The 25,003-nt window shown below is 34.5% G+C and overlaps 1 protein-coding gene across 2 annotated transcripts in view; it reads left to right on the forward strand.

Moving 5' to 3' along the window:
• The window catches only part of LOC123267720 (putative odorant receptor 19b), a 66,956-nt gene extending 42,695 nt beyond the window's left edge, over positions 1-24,261 (forward strand). For both annotated transcript variants that reach the window (XM_044732528.1, XM_044732529.1), the window contains exons 3-5: positions 23,711-23,915; positions 23,985-24,140; positions 24,206-24,261. In XM_044732528.1, coding sequence (XP_044588463.1) covers positions 23,711-23,915; positions 23,985-24,140; positions 24,206-24,247 — 403 coding nt within the window. In that variant the 3' untranslated portion in view covers positions 24,248-24,261. The remainder of the gene's footprint in view (positions 1-23,710; positions 23,916-23,984; positions 24,141-24,205) is intronic.
• Positions 24,262-25,003: the final 742 nt, after the last annotated feature.

Consider the following 25,003-nt stretch of genomic DNA (forward strand, 5'->3'; position numbering starts at 1 on the left):
GTCAAATTTAACTAGGTTGCAAAAATGAATCTCTTGTTCAAGGAGATTGCAATGCCGGATATGTTCAACAACCTAGATCCCTCACTCTGGGAAAAACAACATCCCAAATTCCTCGAAGCCATCACCAACCGAGCCAGACGACTGGACTATGAACAATATCTTCGATCTACTTCGCTGCAAACCCAGCTAATCTGGAGTAAAACACCTTACACACCCAGATATCTGAAACTTCGGTGCCCAATCCATTTATCGCGTATGATTACGCAACTACGTCTCGCTAACAACTATAATTGCAAAATCACGATCTTTGGATTGCACATCCGACTTCTCCCGAAAAACTACTGCAGAGCTTGCAATAAGAGCCTCGAAACGGTCGACCACATACTGGCCTACTGTCCAGAGTTCGACGACCTGAGACAGCGATACTTCGAAGACATCATCAGGAACTACCCAAGGAACCTACGTACGCTCATGATACTGAATATCTACTCCAAAAATGATATGGAAAATGTGGCAAGATTTCTCACGGCAGTCACTAAAAGATGCTCCCTATCAAATCCTATCTAAACCCTCCTCCTATACACCGACCAACTGGCTCTCCTTAAACACCCACATAAATTTTTATTTTTATTTCTGTTTGCCGATCAATGTATTAATTTAACTACTGCTTATAATTCTTAAAAATTAAAAACTGTATATTATAATATAATTGTTAATTACTGAACATGCGTTCCAAAAATTGTTATACGAGAGATCATGTATATATACTCTTTAAAACAATAAATATACAATACAATACAAAATTTCAAAAATTAAATTTCTAATAAATTTCAATTATAGATTTCTAAATTAAATTCCGAAAAATAAATAAATTACAAAATATTCTATTTCTTTAATATCATTCCAAAAAGTAAATATCCAAAATAAATTTTGAAACAATTTAAGTTACTAAATAAATTTCAAAAAAAATGAAATTCAAAAAAAAATTTTAATTTTCAATTAAATTTCGAAAATAAATTGTCCACGAATAACTACATTAAGTAAAAAAAATTTTTAAATTTGTAAATTTGTAAATTATCGAATAAGATTTCTGTAAAATAGAATCTACAAAAAAAAAATTTTTAATTTAAATCTACAAAAAAAAATTCAAATGAATTTCAAAAAAAATAATAAATTACATAAATTAAATTTCTACATAATATTGACAATAATTTATCAATTTAATTTCAAAATTAAATTTCCAAAATAAGTTTCAGGAAAAAATTCAAATCTAAATAAATTTCCAAATAATTTTCAAAATAGAATTTGTAATTAAATTTTGAAAGCTGAATTTCTAAAAAACTCTGAAATCTTTTTGAATAATAATTATTAAAAAATATAAAATTTTGAAAAATATAATTTACCAAAAAAAATTCAAAATGGAATCCTAAAAGCATTTAAATTCTTAATTTGTTAAAATAAAATTTTGAAAAATAATTTTATAAAAAAACAAATTTCGGAAAAAATAAATCCCAAAAAGAAATCTTCAAAATAATTTTCTAATTAAATTTCGAACATTTTCGGAATTAAATTTCAAAATAAAAATTTTCAAAAATAAATCTCGAAAAAAAAAATTAATGTTATCCAGGAAAAATTTAAGTTTATAATAATTATAAATAATTATTTCAATATTCAAATTAAACTATCGCAATTGTATTTAGATAATAACTAGAAAATTTAATTTTAATTTACCGAAATACTCAATAGATTAAAATAAGGAAAATTATTGTATTATTTTATTTTAAAAGAAAGAAAAATTTTAGTAAGCGAATTAAATTTTATAATAAGTGAAGAATGCTTCACTAACGCGTTGTTACCAAGCGCACGGAAAGACAATGCTAAAAAAAATTCTCCGATCTAGACAAAGGAGAGTGCGTCACTAGCCTCGGTAGCCTTGTGTAAAATTTTGTTCGAGTAAATTCTCGAATTTACTGCGTAGAAAATTATCTATTACAAGGTGTTTAGTGTTACCGAGTTTTATTTGGTAATTATTATTATTATCTATAATCCCCTGAGTAGCTGTGACTCGTAGAAAAATCTACCACAAGCTACTGGGTATGCTGTTTATTCTTATAATTATTTTTAATCCCCTGAATAGCTGTGACTCTTAGAGAAATCTACCACAAGCTACTGGGTATGCTGTCACTTCCGGTTGAATAATATTATTTTAGTTTCTCAAACTTTATATTATATAAAAAAAAATTTTTAATTAAATTAAAATTTTAGTAAAATTAATTCCACGTGTTTTCGACAATCGACTAAAATTTACCAAAGTAAAAAAAAAATTAAAAAAAAAAAAACAAATTGCTAATGACTGAATTTTTAATTAAAATTTTTTTAATTAAAAATTTATTACTTCCACTCTTTCTTCTCTCTCTGGGGTTTTTCAAAGTTGGGCGCCAATGTAACGGGTGATTATTCCGCTTAATTAGCGCCTTAAATTAATTGAATGAAATAATAAAACTAACTAATGAATCTAAATTAATTAATAAAAGGGCGCCACCGGGATTTTTAATCGCGGTTCCCGGAACCGGAACAAGAGCTTATCTACAGGGTAAGAGAGTGGAGGAAGGTGATCTGAAATGAATAAATTTTTAATTAACACCGGTACCAAAAATTTATTAACAACAAAATAAAATAACAACTTTTTCCACTCGCACGTACACTGACTCACTTAAGACTAACTTAACACTACGACTTATTACTACCGAGGATTCCTTGCTAGAGCCGACGCCTCAACTTAACTTAGGTAGCCAGCAAAGCACCTCGTACAGAGGCTATCGTATACGAGGGCGATGTGTAAATTTCTTATAACTAACAAAAATTCTTAATCCTACAGTACCCTCATATGGAGCGTCTATACTGCAGTTTCTAACTAAATCGCGCTGTCCACCGAACCCTCACGCTCTTAGACTGTCTGAACTACTCTACTCGGCAAAACATCAACAAGTAGAGAATGTACACACTCACATACACATATCCCGCACGATCTTCACACACATAACCTGCTCACACACACACACTGGCTCTACTTAACTTTTATTTTTGACTTATAAAATTAAACTCCAAAAATTACAACATTAATTCTTATTAAAATTTTCAGTCATTAGTTCGCAAATAAATCGTAAACCATTTTCACAACTAATAATTTAATTCTCAAAAAATCTACTCTAAAAACCGATTCTTGAATTTATTCCAAATTATCCAAGAGTTTAATACTCAACATTAAATAAATTTTTAGGAACAATATCGACGCAAAATTTTATTCCAATTTCAACTCGTAATTTTATTTCTTAAATCTTGAATAAATTCTTGAGAATATTTCTTTATAAAATTCTGACTAATTTTCTGAGACTTAAATCCACGCCGTTAAATATTTTTATAAATAATTCCAATAAAATAATAATTTTCGTCTTCAATAGTTCAATGTATAAATGACCACGTGGAATTTTTCGATTTATAAATAATTAATAAAACAAATTATCTCAATGTAAAATAAATTTACGAAAAATTATCCACGGGTATCCAATCTTAATTGCGTCGAAGTTCAGTAGCCAATTCTCAATAAATTATATTAAATAAATAATACTTTCTTGTAACAATTAATATTAAATAATAATAATTCAATTGTTCTTACTAATAAAATATCACGTGAAATAATTGCCAGGAATTTGCGCGCTCAAAATGGACGCCGATGTTCGTTAGTGCGTAGCAAGCCTTGACCTCGGGTATACGAGCGGCGCTTGCCCGATCGTGAGCTGCCGATTGAAATTATTCTCGGTGTTCAGAAATTAATTAATATTTTATTAATAAAAATTAATTTATTTAAGCCAATCTAGGATGTTAATAATTATTAACCGGCAAAATCAATAATTCAATTTCTCACGATTTCTAAACCCAAGAGGTCTAGAATATTCCTCGGGTATAAAATCCCCCAAGAGGAATGCTCACAATGCTAACGAATCAAATCAATTGAAATAATTAATTATTATTGAGCAAATTATTATAAATAATTGAATTATCAAAATTTAATTAATAATGAGAAGTAGTTAAATTGATGAGCCGGGTATACGACCCCCTTGGCTCATCAAAAATGTGTAAGTCTCAATACCTGGTTAAATTTGTGCTGAGGAAACTCTTTGTTTAAAACTGGCTTCCTTCTTGAACTTTTTGGCTGCTGATGTTGTTGAACTGAGCACTGCACTACTCCTAACTCACCGCAGCTACGCGATCAGCCAAGAAACCTCAGACTTACCCCCACTTAACGCTAATAGGTCCCGAAGACCGAGACGTGCCAGTGCTGCGTCGAATAATTATCATGCGTGATCGGTTTTACCGATACAGGGTATATTACCCTGTTACAACCTGGTACCCAACAAACATCTGCACAAAATACACAACCTGGAACTTCTCATACTATACCACCAGGACAATTTGCTGCTCCTCAGCAGCATCAACAAACAGCAGCACTTCCCTTGAATGTACCAATACAAAATGAGGGTCAACTTTACAACTTGAATTATTTACGTGGACCTAGACCATGCTTCAACTGCGGGAAACAGGGTCACACATTCGAATATTGTCGAGGTACTAGGAGGCTAGTTTGTAATATCTGCTATGAAGTAGGACATATGAGACAGACTCGTCCTTTAGCTGCTCTGGCGAATTTATAACCTCTATCAGAGTTAGTAAACCCTGGGTCAATTTTACAACATCAAAAAAATAGTCAGTGGTAGCTCATAGTTTCCCACGTTTCTTACCAAGATAAAGTGACGACTGAGGAAAAAGATTTGCATCATAGAGAGACATTCGAATACCAATCTGGGTTTATACCCGAAAAGAGATGCGGGATTTATACTAATCTTTTCTCGTGGGCCAGATTCGGTGAATGATTACACCGGCACACAAAAAAAGTTGTTCTACTTGGCTTGACGCGCCACATATTCCCATGTAATTTGACCCGCTGAACCCGAATTTGAGGTCCGTTTGGTCACACCCTAGGATTTGAGAAAACTGTAAAACCGAAAAACGGGAAAATTGGGGTTTTGGTGATTGAAAATTTTTTAGATTCTAACTATGCATGATTTTCATGTATTTCGATTCGCTTATACTTATCTGAAGTGTACTCAGACCAGCAGCCATTAAAGTCTAAGTAAATCCCGAAACCCATGAAAATTAAGTGAAAAACAAAAATTCCCAATATTGTGATAAAAAAAATGTATTGAGCTAAATATATGATGATTTTCATGTAGGTTTATCGACGACATATAAATCTCCAACTTTATAACTCAGACGTCTCGAAAACATCAAACAAATGTGCAAAAACCCCTGAAAATTGGAAAAATCAAATGTAATATAATAAAAATCGAGTTATTATTCAAAATAAATAAAAAATCATATCATTCGATCTGTGGTGCATAAAAAAGTATTTCGTCCTAAGACTTAAAAATTAATTTTTTCGAAAATATCATCAAAACCCTTTTGGATTTGAATTTTAATTCCTGTTCTCCGCTTATATCTCACCCTTTTATCTTCAAACGTCCTGCATAAAGGGTTTCTCTCTTTCGTTTCCTCTCTTCTTCGGGTAAATCTCTTCAGAGTCCAACAATGATCTGCCATCATATTTACATCCCACGTTCCCTTGATATCGTTTTTCCATCACACTAATGTCTTGATGGAATCTCTCACCTTGCTCTTCACTAAAATCACCAAGATTTTCAGGAAAGTGTGAAAGATGAGAATGTAAATAGTGCATTTTTGTATTCATTAAGCAACTTAACGTATTATAGTTGTATAACAACTCGTCAACTAAAGTTGCGTAGTTATCACTTTCGTATTCCCTAAAAATTGCTGTGATACTTCCTTAAAACTTCCCCCAAGCTGCTCTCTCAATCTCGTTCATCTCATATTCAAGATTAGCATCCTGGAATAGAGTCCGAATTTGGGGTCCATCAAAAATTCCTTCTTTTAATTTAGCGTCACTTATAGCTGGAAATTTTTCGCCCAAGTACTTAAAACAGTTTCCATCTTTATCCAGAGCTTTTGACAAATTGCTTCATAAGGCCAAGCTTGATATGAAGTGGGGGCAGCAAGTACTTGGAAGGATCAATTAGAGATTGTCGCGTAACATTGTGAGAACCAGGATTCAAATTTTTGTTCTTGTTGGCCATTCTTTTGAATGTAATGATTCTTTTCGGTCTCGGCTATCCCACAAACATAAGAAGCAGGGGTACCTTTGTGAACCCCTGATTGTTGGCCTCAGCAATATTAAGCTGCAATTATCAGATCACCACAAACCTTCCATTGATGTTCTGAATAGTTTATTTTATCTATCACAACCTGTAAATTGTCATAAGTCTCCTTTAGTTTAGTCGAATGAGCTACTGGAATCGGTGCCAATAAGTTTCCATTATGAAGAAGCACAGCTTTAAGACTTCGCCTAGAGGAGTCAATAAAAGCCTCCATTCTTCGTCTTGTAAGTGTTTGGCTTTCAACTCATCGATCAGTCCTTTTTACATCTGAACAGTACACAAATGAATTTTCGCTGTCTTTGTAAAATACTTCCGGAACTCTTTTTTCCCTATCACGATAAAAATAAGTTGTTGTATTTTTTAGCTAATAAATTTTTTTTCCTTAAAGCTGAGGCTAAATGTTCAGCTTTTACCTTAGATAGTCCTAAGTCTCGTACAAGGTCATTCAATCCAAGTTGATCGAAGACTTCAGGGTCTTTACTTCTAGGAACACCACTGGGATGTATTCTTCATCCTCAGAATGGATCTCTTCGGGTTCAGGATCGATTTCTTCAAAGTTATCTTCAACTTCCATCTCTTCATGTTCATTCACTGGTTCAGGAGCTGCAGGTTCTTCGACATTCACAACTTTTTTCTGCTGGCACAACTGGATGTTACGTTGGCATATTGAATTTTATGTTTGGTTGTCGAAGAAAACCTGAAACTTCCGTCGTGCAAAAATAGCAGTTTTTTTTTTTTTTGACTCGTTGGTGCAGACCAAATCACAGGTTTTGAAAATTTCAAGCACTGTTTACTTTTCGTCTGCTCCCAACGAGTAAGCATCGTGTGACACCGATTGCAAAGTGAATGTGGTACCCAAGTTGCTTCCCAGTTCGTAATCTGGATACCGAAGCAGGTTTCGTAGACATTTTTCGGTCTGTTTGAAAAGATCTACGACTTTTCGTTACTTTCAAATTCCTCCACATATGTAACAGAAGCAATTGGAGTTTTTGTTACATATGTGAGAGACACTTCTTGTCATATATTAAACGCTTCAGAAGCCAAGTCACCCACTAATGAAGAGCTGCAGTCACTTGATGACGACGCCTGTGAGCCTGCTTTCTCACTCTGACCAGACGCCGATACTGGGACTCCGGGTCCCTGCATCGTAAAACACTTATTACTTGTGCTCGCCATGACGGCATTCAAGCCGTTAACCCAGGGACTATGCCAGACGGTCCTTGTTGCCCGCCGTCACCACGTGGAGGTGCCCTGGTTACAGGCACAAGCATTTAAGCAAGAAATCGATTCTGAGCCCAAAAAGTTCCTAGAAGTGAAAACCCTGAAACATCAGCTTAAAGAAAAAAAATCTTATTAACTAAAAATACAATAGCTTATTTTTATCGTGATAGGGAAAAAAATCTGATAACATTTTTAAAACGGCGAAAATTCATTAGTGGACTGTTCAGATGTAAGAAGTTTGATTGATGAGTTAAAGCCGAACACTTTCAGGACGAGGAGTGAAAGTTTTTCATTGCTTTGTCTAAGCGAAGTCTCAAAAGCACCGACTCCAGTAGCTCATTTGACCAAAAATCATTGAAAAGTTTGTGGTGATCTGAAAATTGCTACACTAGTTAAGCCAACAATCTGGTTCTCACAATATATCCCTTCTTGTATGTTTGTAGGATAAGGTCACGATCGGAAAATTTCACAGTAGAAAAGAACGGCCAACAACCAAGAATTTGAATCATGGTTCTCACAACGTTATGCTAAGACCTCTCTTTTATCCTTACAAGTACTTGCTGCCACCTCACTTTATATCAAGCTTGACCTTATGAAGCATTTTGTCAAAGCTCTCGATAAAATGGCAACTGTGTTAAGTACTTGGACGAAAAATTTCCAGCTATAAGTGACAATAAATTGAAAGAAGGAATTTTTATGTACCCCAAATTCGACTCACTCCAGGGTGCTAATCTTGAGTATGAGATGCACAAGATTGAGAGAGCAGCTTGGGGAAGTTTTAAGGAAGTATCTCGAAATTTTTTAGGAATGTGAATACAAAATTGCACTATTTACAATCTCATCTTTCACACTTTCCTGAAAATCTTGGTAATTTCAGTGAAGAAAGAGAAGAAACATTCCATCAAAACATGAGTGGATGTCAATATGATGGTAGATCATTGTTGGACTCTGAAGAGAGATTTACCCGCTGAAGAAGAGAGGAAACGAAAGAGAAACCCTTTATGCAGGACGTTTGAAGATAAAAGGGTGAGATATAAGCGGAGAACGAATTAAAATTCAAATCCAAAGGGTTTTGATGATATTTTCCGAAAAATTAATTTTTTAAGTCTTAAGACGAAATACTTTTTTTATGCACCACAGATCGAATGATATGATTTTTTTATTTATTTTGAATAATAACCTCGATTTTTATTATATTACATTTGGATTTTTTCCAATTTTCGGGGTTTTTGCACATTTGTTTGATGTTTTCGAGACGTCTGAGTTATAAAAGTTGGAGATTTATATGTCGTCGATAAACCTACATGAAAATCATCATATATTAGCTCAATACATTTTTTTTTATCACAATATTGGGAATTTTTGTTTTTTTCGCAATTTTCATGGGTTTTTCGATTTACTTTTAGACTTTTAATGGCTGCTGGTCTGAGTACACTTCAGATAAGTATAAAGCAGATCGAAATACATGAAAATCATGCATAGTTAGAATCTAAAAAAATTTTTCAATCACCAAAACCCCAATTTTCCCGTTTTTTTTCGGTTTTTTACAGTTTTCTCAAAATCCTAGGGTGTATGGGACAAACGGGCCTCTAATTGGGGTTGAGCGGGTCAAGTTACATGGGAATAAATGTGGCGCGTCCCAAATCCAGACAACTTTTTTTTTTTTGTGGGTCGGTGTTATGGATTGTTAATTTTGTTACTGATGAAAATATACGTTGTTAAAAAAAAAAAAAAAAAAAAATAAAGATGATCATCGCACAGCGATTTGTTGAACCACTCTGTACAGAGGAGGTAATAAAAGTTAGTATTCTACTGGAAAACCCATCACTGGGTCTTTCAGTTACTATATAGGAATCTTGTATATCTTTCACGGAACAAAAATTTGGAGGAAAACTCAGAAACAGAACAAGTATCTGTTCCTGAGTGAGAATGAGAAGTTGAGAACCAGTGCAAACCAGCAGTTAGTCAACGAGTAGTCTCACCAACTATCAACACGTCTTTACAAACATCATGATACTATTAATGCTCCAAGAGACATTAGATAGAGAGAGTGAGAGATCTTCTATCAAATAGAAGAGTGTATGAAGATATTTAAACATCTAGTTGTTGGTGATCTACAAGAAGATCAGACCAAGGAAGGAGTGCTTCTTGCTAATTGCTTTACTGGTAAAGTAAGAGTGGAGTACCTTTCATAATTCAAGTCAGACCGCTGGAGAACCATAATTGTGTATTTTATCGGACCTAGGTTATTCCTTGGTCCTGGGGATGGACTTCGAGGTGAAATTAAGGTGTACAAGGTACTAGTCTCGTGTCATCTAGTTTATTAAGAACTCGGAAAAGACAAGGAGCATTTGATTATTGTCTCAATTGTCAGCTCCGTGGTATAAAAACTAGATTTCCAACTACAGTAGGAGCACCTAGCTGAAGTTTGGTGAGGGGGAGGCTGAGATGCTATCTCGAGCTCACGAAGCTGATGACCTGAAGTGTCTGTACTGTTCGAACGAAGGTGGGGTCGGAGACGTCTTTTAAGTCAGGGAGACTTCAACCAATGCTGAGTCATCAATTGAGCCCATGTCTGAGCCAAAACCAAGTCCAAGTCCACCGCGGCCTGTACCAGCATCAGCTAGAAGTCTAAAATTTTTTTTCTTGAATCTACAGAGTCGACAGGATGTCAAAGCGTTATACCCAGACATGTACTAAGGTGTCCAAGGGGGCCATACCTCGTCGACCGCCGACCACGACGAATAAGCCTGCAAGTTCGTCCACTTACGTGAAGACCAGGGTCTTCACGAGGTCCCAACCACCAGCGGCAACACCCAGGAGACGCTCTGTTTCTTCGGTACCCGCTCCAGCTCGCACAACACCTGTGACTACGGCTGAGCCCACGCCCATGGAGGTGGAGGAGGCTGCAGCACTTCCAACTAGGAACCAACCTGCTGCTGACACTCAGGCAGCCTCAACATCTACGTTTAAGCTCCCTGAGTGTCCACCTCATCTTCGACCAGCCTTCGCCGCATACAGGGCGAGTGTGTATAAGGAGGCACTGGAGCGGGATGCCAAGACTGGAGTTATGGAGACCGGCATTCCTCGTGCCGAGTCCGGTCCGTCGCAAGACTGAAAAGAAAAAGAAGAAGAGGAAGAAGCGCGAGTTGAGAGGCCCTAATTGGGCCGCTATGGAGTTCGGAGGCAGTGGAGAGCCAGTTTCCGAAGACTCGGGGATGGAGGATGAGAGGATCTTTAACGACCTTGATGAGAGCGACAATGATGTTCTTCAACTAGATCGTGGCGAAGACTTGTAGCTGCATAATTAAATTTATCATTTGTATTTTAATAATTTTATGTCATATTTTATTCCATGTACACCTGGCAGGGAACTGAAGATCGAGACTTCCTAGTGCTGGTCTGACGGGGAGGAGTGTAACAGGGTAATTTACCCTGTATCGGTAAAACCGATCACGCATGATAATTATTCGACGCAGCACTGGCGCGTCTCGGTTTTCGGGACCCATTAGCGTTAAGTGCGGGTAAGTCTGAGGTTTCTTGGCTGATCGTGTAGCTGCGGTGAGTTAGAAGTAGTGCAGTGCTCAGTTCAACAACATCAGCAGCCAAAAAGTCCAAGAAGGAAGCCAGTTTTGAACAAAGAGTTTCCTCAGCACAAATTTAACCAGGTATTGAGATTTTCACATTTTTGATGAGCCAAGGGGGTCGTATACCCGGCTCATCAATTTTGTTACTTCTCATTATTAATTAAATTTTGATAATTCAATTGTTTATAATAATTTTCTCTGTAACGGGTTGGTACCGTCCCTTGGTCACCCCTTTATTTAAATTTAATAATTAAGGGCGCCACTGGAATTTTTATCACGGTTTCCAGAACCGGTCCAAGCAAGAGAGATATCACAGGGTCGAGAGAAATCATAAAAATTTGACATAAATAATAACAAGTAGATTTGACATTGATCATGAATTTATTTTCTTAATTTTACATAATTAAATTCTATTCTAATTCTCACACACACTCACATACCCGAAAAATTTTCTTAATCCTAACAGTACCCTCTGAAGGAGCGTCTATACTGTAGTTTCTATCATAGTTTCTTATTCCTACGATACCCTCATAAGGAGCGTCTATATCATAGTTTCTATCATAGTTGCTTATTCCTGACGGTACCCTCATATGGAGCGTCTATACCGCAGTTTCTACCTAAGTCGCGCTGTCCAAAGGACCCTCACGCTCTAAGACTCTAGATTTGACCTTGGGTGGTCGCCCGGACCCCTGCCCAAGGTTCAAACCGTCCTTAGCCCTTTCGCTGTCGCCCGGACCCTCACTACGGGACTAAGGAACCTGAAGTCGACTAGGACAGAGGAGGATACCATGACACTAGTCGACAACCTGCTAATACTAACCTCCTCGACAGCCCGTGAACGAGGAGTATATAATGTAAATTTATTTTTCCACACACACACACACACACAATATAATAATTTCATCCAAACACACTCTTGACTCTAATTAACAATCATTTTTAAAATTCTTAAATACTTTTTTTTTCAACATGACTTCCTGGGAATCAATTTTCCCGGTCCCTTACTTGACTTCGATAAATAATTTTATTTAATTTTGGTCGCTTAGTTATTAATATCACAGCAGCGTTTTATTCAACCAAAATTTTAGATTAATTAAAATTTACTCGAATTCAAACTGCCTGAATAATCGGCTTATGTCTATTTTGAATTCCAGTAAGAATTTGAGATTTAGTCGTCAACTTGGCTAAATTTTTCCAAGGCTAAATTTTTATATTAATTATTTTTGAAACTTATCATACTGGAATTTGACAATTTTATTTATCGAAGTTTTTGAACAATTTTGATCTATTGACAATTTTACGCTTGTAATTTTTTATAAATTAATTTACTGCTTGACAATTGTAATTTTCTAAATTAAAGAATTTTATTTTATTTAAAAAATTTTTGATATTTTCCCAAAGTTAATTTTAATGATTAATTTTCATTTTAAATTTTAATTTATTTTTAATTGTTGATTTTATTAATCAATTTTAATCTAACTTGGATAAATCTCTAATTTTAATTCCCTTTAGTTTTATTTTAATTTATAATTTATAATAAATTTAATCGACAGAATTTCGCTCAGATGAATGACGCAATTTAACTCAAATTTGTCGATATTGAACTTTCTGATTTTATAAATTTTAACTTAAACTTATTTGACCAATTTTACAGAAATATTAATTTTAATTTTAACCTCTTTTATTTTTAATTTTGAAATTTTTCGACTTGTCAAATTTTCTATTTATTCAAATTTCATTTTAACTAATTTTAACTTCGACTTATAATTTAGATATTTTATTTGAATTCGGATAATTAATTAATTAATCAAATAGGGTGATTGGAAGACGGAACCTGGCCTGTGCCTAGAATTTCCGGGAGCGACGCAATAATTTACCGAGGTTAAATTTTCTGTACCTGAGAAATTTTTGGCGATTTCTTTTCTTTTAATTCGGCTTCCGTTGTCGTTTCTGTGGCCTTCGGTCTAGGCAAATTTTGTCCGTCAAATTACACAGCTCTATCAGGTATCTCGGATCTGGTTAATTGCGTCGTAGCTCGGGATTTAGTCAACGGTAAATTAAATCTGGAAATTCAGGATAGTTAGAATAATTATTGGAGGATATTTAGGCTGGCTAAATGCCTAGCAATAAATATCAATTATAAATGTTCAATTAATCGCTCTGAAGGTTCCACAAGAAACTCAGAGGAAAATAAATAATTACCTGTTTTCCAAGATCTCGTGCTGGTGTCTCGGGCTCCGGCTTCACAATGTCGCTTTTCGGTGCGCCAACTTCACTTGCCCCTGGTGTGGAATTATCCCCACCCGCGGAACTCTTATTTTCTAGGCCCCGGAACTTATGTTAATTTTTATTGTTACTGCGCGAGCATCCTAGACCACAGCGCCCTGTGATCCGTCGATAACTAACCGCGGCTAGGGTGAGGACCTTCAACGGATAATGAAGGAGCCCCGTGACAGCTCAATAATAATTAATTATTTTAATTAATTTGATTCATTAGCATTGTGAGCATTCCTCTTGGGGGGGGGGGGGATTTTATACCCGAGAAATGTTCTAGACCTCTTGGGTTTAGGAGTCATGAGAAATTAAATTATTGATTCGGCCGATTAATTATTAACATCCTAGATTGGCTTAAATAAATTCATTTTTATTAATAAAATATTAATTAATTTCTGAACACCGAGAATAATTCCAATCGGCAGCTCACGATCGGGCAAGCGCCGCTCGTATACCAGAGGTCAAGGCTTTCTACGCACTAACGAACATCGGCGTCCATTTTGAGCGCGCAAATTCCTGGCAATTATTTCACGTGATAATTTATTAGTAAGAACAATTGAATTATTATTATTTAATATTATTTGTTACAAAAAAGTATTATTTATTTAATATAATTTATTGAGAATTGGCTACTGAACTTCGACGCAATTAAGATTGGATACCCGTGGATAATTTTTCGTGAATTTATTTTACATTGAGATAATTTATTTAATTAATTATTTATAAATCGAAAAATTCCACGTGGTCATTCATACATTGAACTATTGAAGACTAAAATTATTATTTTATTGGAATTATTTATAAAAATATTTAACGGTGTGGATTAAGTCCCAGAAAATTAGTCAGAATTTTATAAAGAAATATTCTTAAGAATTCATTCAAAATTTGAGAAATAAATTACGTGTTGAATTGAAACAAATTTATGCGTCGATATTGTTCCTAAAGATTTATTCAATGTTGAGTATTAAACTCGTGGATAATTTGGAATAAATTCAAGCATCGGTTTTTAGTGTAGATTTTTTTGAGAACTAAATTATTAGTTGTGAAAATGGTTAACGATTTATTTGCGAGCTAATGACTAAAAATTTTAGTAAAAATCAATGTTGTAATTTTTGGAATTTAATTTTATAAGTCAAAAATGAAAGTTAAGTAGAGCCAGTGTGTGTGTGTGTGTGTGAGCGGGTTATGTGTGTGAAGATCGTGCGGGATATGTGTGTGTGAGTGTGTTCATTCTCTACTTGTTGATGTTTTGCCGAGTAGAGTAGTTCGTACAGTCTAAGAGCGTGAGGGTCCGGTGGACAGCACGACTCAGTTAGAAACTGCGGTATAGACGCTCTATAAGAGGTTACCGTCAGGATTAAGAATTTTGATAGAGCGTGAGGGTCCGTTGGACAGCGCGATTTAGTTAAAAACTGCAGTATAGACGCTCTATATGAGGGTACTGTAGGATTAAGAATTTTTGTAACGATCTCTACTTGTTGATGTTTTGCCGAGTAGAGTAATTTACATACCTTAGAAGCCGTTGTATAGACGCCAAGTTGGGGTACAGCGGTAGTAAGCTAGAAACTGCAGTATAGACGCTCCATATGAGGGTACTGTAGGATTAAGAATTTTTGTTAGTTATAAGGAATTTACACATCGCCCTCGTATACGATAGCCTCTGTACGAGGTGCTTTGCTGGCTACCTAGGTTAAGTTGAGGCGTCGGTTTGAGCCCGGAATTCTCAGTAATAATAAGTCGTAGTGTTAAGTTAGTTTTAAGTGAGTCAGTGTACGTGCGAGTGAATAAGTTGTTATTCTATTTTGTTTTTAATAAATTTTTGATACCGTTGTTAATTAAAAATTTATTCATTTCAGATCACCTTTCTCCACTCTCTCTCCCTGTAGATAAGCTCAGCTCTGGTTCCGGTTCCGGGAACCGCGATTAAAAATCCCGGTGGCGCCTTTTTATTAATTAATTTAGATTCATTAGTTAGTTTTATTATTTCATTTAATTAATTTAAGGCGCTAATTGAGCGGAATATCACCCGTTACACAAGAAATCACATCACAACCATTTATCCATTATCTGGGAGTGATGCTGGATGCCCGACTCAATTTCAAGTAGTAGGCGGAACACGCCTCATACCTCGACATTTGGCTTAACCGGAATCACGGCGAAGTCAATTACTATCTCACACAGATGTTGTCGGGACAGGGTGTTTCCGAGAGTATCTGCACCGCTCTAAGCACGATGATTCTTCGGAGTGCCTGTCCTGCCCAGGAGTTGATGAAGATGCGGAGCACGTCTTCTTTGTATGTCTTCGTTTCGAACAACAACGTGAAGAGTTGGAGAGGATCCTGAACCAGAGAATACAACCAGATTCACTAGTGGAAGCAATGTTGTCGTCAGAAGCTGCCTGGAACGCTACCAACACGTTTGAAACACAAGTCCTCAAAGATTTGCGTTCCACCGAAAGAAGAGCAAATATCAGAAGACAGAAGGAAGGAAGTTAACACCTTAGCCACCAGAAGGAAGAGCAGTAGCTAGTTCTTCCCCTCACGAAGTAATGCCTGACGGCAGTTTCCGTGAGGGATTAGAGGAAAGAAGAAAAGGGGTTTAGGGTTTAGTGAGTAGGGGCATTAGCGTCGAGTTTTAGTATGACGCTGCGTCGAGTCCTCACATATCTAGGCCAAACAGCCATGCCTGGAATCCGCAAAAAGGATCCCCCCCCCCTCCCTAAAAAAATAAAAAATAAACACACACACACACACACACATACATACAGACATAGTGACACCCTCGCGGGAATAGTCAGGAAAGCTTCCTAGGACCTCAAACCGTCGAGATCTGATGAAAACTCAATTTTCGAAAAACGGGGTAGAATCAATAACTTCCCGATTTTTTGAAAATCTTCGATTTTCCTAGCGGGAAGTTAAAATGGTAAACGCGATCAGAAAGGAAGAGAACATAATTTGCCATAAAATCACTTATGTCTTTGGAACAAATTGTTTCAAGTTGATTTTTAAATAATCTTATTCTTTTTTCATCAATTTTGTTATCTTCCTTTCTGATCGCGCTTACTATTTTTTCTTAACTTCTAAACTAATACTAGAATCGAAATGTGACATAGCAGCAAGTTTTTCTGTCAGATACCATAAATGTCGCAAAAATGTTGATACAGTAACATTCGAAATTTTTTTAGTAATATTTTTTTAATTAATTAACTTTCTCGAGAAATCTAAGTCTTGAGCTGGAGCGCTTATCGGACAAGGAGCTTTAAAACACGCTTTTATATAAATAATATTTGTATACCTCCCTCCCCCTACTTATTTCATTTTAAAGTAATTTACTTCCTTAAATATAAAAATTTTAAACAATTTATGCCTAAAATTGCTTGTTTTGACTTACGTTTAATTTTCATGACCAGTAAATATATGAATTTTTGACTTTAAAAAATGAAACCAGGCAAAATTTTGTAGGAAATTTAATGCCCTTCAAGAATCCGCTGTCAAAAAATTTTTATCTCAAGCGGTTCAAAAGTTATATTATTTTTAATGAAAAAAGATTTTTTTAGGTGTTATTTAAATGGGAAACTTTGAATGCTGACTGACACCTTTCAAAATTACGCTAAAAATTCTGCCTTGCATGGACATTTTTTTTTCGATATATTGGTTCATTTTAACCCATAAATTCGATAGGTTTATTTTTTTGGCTCACCCTAATATATATATATTGTGATGCCTTTTCCGGCACTGGCGTCGACAGGACCGGATCAGGTCAACAAAATTAATTGGCCTACCTGGTTCGTAGATTTGGTTGGGCGCCAGGAACTCAATGTTCCACGGGTCGATCTCGCTGTTGATCTTCGTTGGGCGGCGGGTCGGTGTTGAAGAGATTCAAAATCGAATAACGGCAATCGACGGACAAAGAAATCGAAATTGGACGATAGGATCGGTTAATCAGAGCAACAACAATTAAAAAAAATAATTGAGGCGTGCAATTCTAATCCAACAACGGTTTATTCAACAACAAATATATTCTGTCGGCAATGTCGCATTAATAACAAAAATTATTATAACGCAAAAATAATTCTAACGCAAAACTAGTACTAACGCAATGATTCAACATTTCAAAATAAAACAATTTACACAAAAAAAATATTCGAGTAACCAAAAATATTACAAAGTCTTTTCTTTCAAAAAAAATAAAAAAGAAATATTAATTAATTCAACTCGCCGAATTTATTCAAAATTTTCAAACAAATAATTAATTCAACTCGCCAAATTTATTCAAAAAATTTTTAAAACAAATAATTAATTCAACTCGCAAAATTTATTCCAAAAATTAAAAAAAGGAAATAATTATTCCAATCGCAAAATTTTATTAAAAATTTCAATCGCAAAATTTTATCAAAAATTTCAATTGCCAAATTTAATAACAAAATCTCAATCGCAAATCTTTATCAAAAATCGCAACAGCAAAATTTATTTACGAAGTCTTCTCTTTTTTTTTTTTTTATTAAAAAAAAATATAATAATTTCAATCGCAAAATTCAACCAATAATTTCAATCGCAAAAACCTAATAAAGATCTCAAAATTATCCAAAATAATTCAAATGGTTCAACAATCATTACGTCAAATGGTTCAACAATGACAAGAAAAAAAACAAATTATGCGAAGTATTCGAATTCGTCAACTTATTTTACAAAGCAATTTACTAAGCCGCTTTGTCGGGTATTTGAAGCTCGAGGTAGGTAAACAGTACTTATAATCCCGACCAAAAATTCCACACACACAAACACGTGACTCAACGGTACCGTGCCGCAGAGTGTCGTCACTAAGCTTCAAAAATACCGCACGGAATTTATTTAATTTCGTGCAACTCGAATTATAAACAAATTATTTTAACACGACGAAATTCGCAGTGATGACACCCTGGGGCTAATAAAGACAGCGACCAGACTTACCCTGCAGCTACCGTAGACGTCCCGGGCGATGCGGGCTAAGTAGGCGAAGTTGGCGGCAAAACTGACGGAAGAGCGTCGGTATCTCGGCGATGGCGTGTCCGGGGTCGTAGTGTCCAAAACAATTCGGCAAAATATTTCACAATAATGTACACAATTGTACTCACGTCAGCGACAAATTTAAAAAAAAAATTAAACAGCAAAAATAATCAAAAGAGAACTGCACGATGCCACAGTCACGGCGTCCAGATCAGAATTAATTGCTAATATGGCTGCCTCCTCGGCAACCCATGCTTTTTTTTTTCGGTTCGTTCCAAAAACTCGCATCCAATCAGCTCACAGCTTCTTCTAGCCGGCCGTTGTATTCCGGGATGCGTCCAGTATTCCGTTGCGATCGATGATTGGTCGATACTTCGATTAGTGATCAGCCTCGTGTTCAGATGGCGCCTCGCATACTTGTTGTTGGTCGCTCTCCGTCGTCATTGGTCCGTTCAAATTTTCTCGTCGTTCTATCCTCGCGGCCAGATGTCACGTTGATCGTCGATGGCTCGTAGAAATTCGCGGGTCGTCTGATCGCTATAGTCTAGTCTCACTCACTCATGCATTCAACAATAGTTCACACTCATTCCGGTATTCTTTTTATTTGAATTTTTAATTTAAATTCGGCGCGTTTTCTTTTACTAAGTTTACCTCGAGCTTGTCATTCTGATCGGGAGGCTGCTTGGGGCGACACAGGCGCGTCGAATCTCTGCTTTTCCTCAGCTTAGCCAACCTAATAATTTTAAAACTCGGAATTTCAAATTTTAGAAAATTTTCTCATGTCACAATATATATATATATATATATATATATATATATATATATATATATATATATATATATATATATATATATATATATATATAGACATCGCCAAAATATCCTAGGTCCTCAAAACGTCAAAATATGAAAACTCGATTTTCAAAAATCAAGGTGAAAACAATAACTTTCCGATTTTTTTTTTAATCATGGATTTTTATAGCATTAGGTAAGTTAAAAAACAATTGTCAGTTGATCGATTTTATTTACGAAACATGCGAGTACACTGATAGAAGTATTTATTTGTATCAAAAAATATTTGCTAATAGTCAACAAATAATTTATTAGAGACCACTTTTTAGTATTAAACAAATATTTTTTAGTATTTAAAATGATTTGTTTGCATTTAATAAATCTGATATTTATTTATTAAATATTAATAAATTTTTTTAAATACTAAAAAATATTTATTAAAGACTAAAAAGTTGTTATGTTTAGGAAAGTAGCACTAAATAATCGTTATAATATAAAGTGTATAACAAGTTATTTATTAATATAATTAAAGTATGGTGTTAATGGTTAAAATACAATATTACAAAAGCACGTTTTCGGCGCAGTCCTTCATATTTATAGACAGCGTTAGATAAAGCGAAGCTTACGCTATCTGTCAACAATATCCTGTTACGTGAATGTGGAACGCTTCACGTAATAATTACCGTAACTCCTATTCTTTCCCGCTTCACAGCATTATTTATATTTGTAAAAATGCTTACCGTAAGATGGACGGCGTGGCTTAATGTATATAGAATAAGCGAAAGGAAATTTAGTATAGACTGGATAGCTCAAATGGTAGAGTAGCCTTGTTCGAAATTTCCTATTTAATTGCAATTCAGCCGGACTAATTCCTGTCATGCTATGTGGAGTGGCACGACAATAAAATAAATATTTATCTAATGCTTCATCTCGATCATAATCGCATCCCTGGAAAAAATGATCAGATCTGATCAGAAATGAACAGGCATGAGTCTTCAGGTCTGATCAGATATGAAAAATGACCGGGTTTGATCAGACCTGGCCAGGCATGGTTATGTCTGATCAGATCTGTTCTGTCTGACTCGATCAGATCCATAAAAGAAAAAAAAATTAGGAAAACGGTTGTCCCTAAAGGCCATTTCTGCAACTTCCCGCTACCTCTATACCTAAGTGCTCAACAATATAATTTATCTTCGAGCTCAAAAATATAATTTGTGTGTAATTTTGAGCTCTCCGAGCTTAAATAAATCGCTGTTCTGTGCTTTTGAGCTTTTCGAGCTCAACAGGCTGATGGATGTTTTATACAATACTATTTTTTGAATTTTCAAACCGCAATAACTTTTGAATGAATTAACCGATTTTCTCGCAGTTTACGGAATTCAACGCAGTTTTTTGAGTTCTTTGCAAAATTTTTAAGCGCAAACTGGTGAGACTAAAAATTTTATAGAAATTCTGAAAAAAACATTTTTTTTCAATTTTTTTCGACAACGATATCACGAATAAATCATCCGATTTTGACCGGGCTGGGGACAATAGACGTGGTTTTTTGAGGTTAAAAGCTTATTAGTTTTTGGAATTGATCGGTTCAGCCGTTTAAAAGATATTTCAAAAAAACGAATTTTTGGAAATTTTATTTTTGAGATTTCTCAAAATTGATCGACTCAAATTCTGTTAATTAGTATCAGAATTTTAGGAGCAAAGAAACTCTTCAGAATGCCGCTTATTTCGATCGAATCGGATGATCCGTTCAAAAGTTATGAGAGATTTACATACATACACACACACACACACACACACACACACATACACACACACACACACGCATACAGACACGGTGACATCACCGCGGAAATAGTCAGGAAAGCTTCCTAGGACCTCAAAACGTCGAGATCTGATGAAAACTCGATTTTCGAAAAACGGGGGGAAAACAATAACTTCCCGATTTTTGAAAATTTTCAATTTTCTTAGCGGGAAGATAAAAAGATTCGTGCTGACGGGGATTCGAACCATGTACGTTACGCTCTTCAGACTGATACTTTACCTGTTGACCCAATGACTTATCTAAACACTAGTGTACCTTTCAAACTACTTTAAGTAATTTAAATTTTATACATAACTTATCATTATAGTTAACGGAGTCTTCTACTTAATTTATTAATTATTAATAACTAATTATACACAGTAAAAAATTTCGCGTCATTGCGTCAAAAAATTTTGTGTTAAAAATTTTTATGTTAAATATTTAACACTTTTTTGTGTTGATTAAACAGAATAAATGTTAAATTTACACATAAAAGTGTTAAATATTTAACATAAAAATTGTTAAGACTAAGATTACTGACGCAATGACGCAAAATTTTTTACTGTGTATATTAGAGTGATTTTTTTAGGACGGCTATGTATTTTTTTCGCTCCATTAACATATGGTTCTATGTAAAGTAAAAAAAAAAATTTCTTCAAGGTTTATTCCGTAATTATAATTTTATTGTTTTCTTTTAAAATTTAAGTTTTTTTTTAATTAAAACGTATAGGAAATGAAGAATTATTTATGTGTTCTACAATTTAGCAGCCTTTGACACTACTGCAATGAACCAAGGCGTAGCTTAAGATAATAACAGACAACTTGAAAGGACTTATCGCCTATCGATATCAACTGATATATTTTGGTATTTTCACGCTATCAAACTCAAACTTTTACTAAATAATCTTATTTTTCGCGTATCCAATGGAACACAGTAAAAAATTTTATGTCATTGCGTCAAAATTCATCGTTAAAAATCATCGTTTTGGCATGGAAAATTAAAAAGTTCATGCTTATATAAGCCGAAATTTTTGATGAAAGTTGTTCATTTAAAATTTATAAGGGGATAGAAACTGATACATCTTACGGAGCAAATTAATTTTAAAAATAGAACTGTAGTCTTCAGTTCGATAAAATTTTTCTTCCAGACTTAAAATATCATTTAAGAGGGCAAATCATGCATGAACACTTCTTGTCAGCTGATATATGGAGTTTTAATCTATTTTAGGCTAGATTAGACATGATGAAGACCATGAAGACATGGACAGGTCTGATCAGGTCTGAGCGTATTTAACGCTTCAGATATGAACTAGCATGGACAGGTCTGATCAGGTCTAAGCATATTTAATGTTTCAGACATGAACAGGCTTGATCAGGTCTGAGCGTATTTAACACTTCAGACATGAACAGGCATGGACAGGTCTGATCAGGTCTGAGCGTATTTAACGGTTCAGACCCGAATAGGCATGAACAGGCATGGACAGGTTTGATCAGGCATAATTTCAGGCCTGATTATACATGAACAGGCCTGATCTGGTCGGATTTCAGGCCTGATCAGATATGAACAGGTCTGATCAGTCCTGATCATTTTTTCCCGGATTATTAATATTTTAAATTTCTTTTTAAATAATTTTACAGCGTTTTCAGCTAGCCCATTCGAAGCAGGATGATAAAGAGCTGTTAAAATATGATTAACACCGTATTTAATTAAAAAATTTTTAAAATCTTTTGAACTAAAAGTAGGACCATTATCTGTAACAAGTTGTATTGGTAACCCCCACATAGAAAAATAATTACTAAATACTTTGATAGTTATCTTAGCAGTTATATTATTCATAGCTCTAATGTCAAACCACTTCAAATAAACATTAATAATTACAATGTAAGCATCATTTTTACTAAATTCCAGAAAATCCGCATGTAACTTACAATTCGGGCTTTCTGGCCAATTCCAAACATGTAAAATTGACCTATTTGTGTTTTGACCGCTATCAACATTTTGTCCAACTCTAGTTGCATTTCCTGCAACTTTAACACTTTATTTGTGATCTTACGCTCTATTCCGATTGTTCTTGATGCTGATTTTATAGCTGTTGCTTGACCTCTGCAATCCGTTGACTTTCCATGATAATCTCTTGTTGGTCCCTCTGAACTACTGATCTCTGGTGTTCAATCTGTCTTCTTTTTTCTTCTAACTGTCTACGCGCTTCTTCTATTTCTTTCTTTTCTATCTTGATCACTAATGCACGCGTTATCGATATATATGATTTTTTCTTTATCCTCGTCGCCAATGTTATGTTTGGGAAAGTAGCACTAAATGATCGTTATAATATAAAGTGTATAACAAGTTATTTATTAATATAATTAAAGTATGGTGTTAATGGTTACAATACAATATTACAAAAGCACGTTTTTGGCGCAGTCCTTCATATTTATAGACAGCGTTAGATAAAGCGAAGATAACGCTATCTGTCAACTTTATCATACATTACAAAAGTCGTCTCTAATAAATGATTTGTTAAATATTAACAAATATTTTTAACTATAAACAAATCCTTCTATCAGTGTAGCAATTAATTCTGAATTAAAACGTCGAAGTGGGTCTTATAGTGGACCCTCCATCCGTAAGAAATGGAACACGTTTCGTAATTAGGAGGTTTAAGTTTCCCAATTGTTAAAGTGTCCAATCAAACTTACAATTGCTGATCTTTGATAATAAAACAGTATAGTCTAATATATAATTTTTATAACTTTTTTCAGCTTAATTAAATATACTAACACAGTATTTTCTAATGTTATACTTCTACAGTACACAGTGAGTTCTGTTATTCTGTGCGCCGTGTCATTTTTAATGTCTCGGACAGAAATAATGTCTATGACTTTCGCTGGGTTTTTGGGATACTTAATTACTTTTAATACTCAAATATTCCAGCAATGCTATTGCGCTCACATGTTGACACACGAGGCAAGTACAAAAATATTTATAAAATTTAAGTGATTCGTACATGTTGACTCATGATATCGCATATTTTAGTCTATTGAATTAATCGCGGGGATTTATGAAGCAAACTGGCCTAGTTTGAGTAATAATACCCGTAAATCCGTGATGATTATCATGTACGAATGCCATAAGCCCATCATGATCACTAGTAGTTTTTTTGTGATACTGTCTCTGGATTCCTACACTAAGGTATGCTTTTTACTGAAACCAACTATTAATATATTTCTAACCTAAACTCATTAAATTACTTACAGATTGTTAAACTTGCGTATACTATATTTAACGTACTAATATAATTTCTCTGAACGGCGAAAAATATATAGTAAATTATTTTCTTACCAGTCAGCAATTTTTGTTTAAAGTTTCTTTCACTTATGATTAGATATACAATAAAGTATATAAAACTGAAAACAAACTTACAAATAATATAAAAAATTATTTTGATCCCAATAGTTCTTACTAACGAATGCGTAGATAAATTGGATTTTTTCTGTATTTATACCCTTCCTTGAAGAATATAAAAACTATCTAAGAAGAATCACACTTATATTAAAAAGAAAATATTTTAATTTGTGAGTCACTTACCGAAATTTTTCTAAAAACTTTTACTGCCATTTAAATTTTGATTATCTCTTTATATTTTTAGTAATCTTCAACTTTATGTGAGACAATGCACGCCAAATCGGACGGTTTTAAAAATTTGAATTTCAGATTTCTTGAATTTTTTAGTCTTTTAACTTCCCGCTAAGGAAATCTAAGATTTTCAAAAATCGGGAAGTTATTGGTTTAACTCCGTTTTAGAAAAATCCAGTTTTCGTCAGATCTCGACGTTTGCGAGTCACAGGAAGCTTCCCTGACTATCCCCACGAGGGTGTCACTATGTCTGTATATATGTATGTATGTATGTATGTATGTATGTATGTATGTATGTATGTATGTATGTATGTATGTATGTATGTATGTATGTATGTATGTATGTATGTATGTATGTATGTATGTATGTATGTATGTATGTATGTATGTATGGGCAAGGTGTATGTATGTATGTATGT

This window comes from Cotesia glomerata, linkage group LG6, assembly GCF_020080835.1.
Source record: "Cotesia glomerata isolate CgM1 linkage group LG6, MPM_Cglom_v2.3, whole genome shotgun sequence".
NCBI lineage: Eukaryota > Metazoa > Arthropoda > Insecta > Hymenoptera > Braconidae > Cotesia > Cotesia glomerata.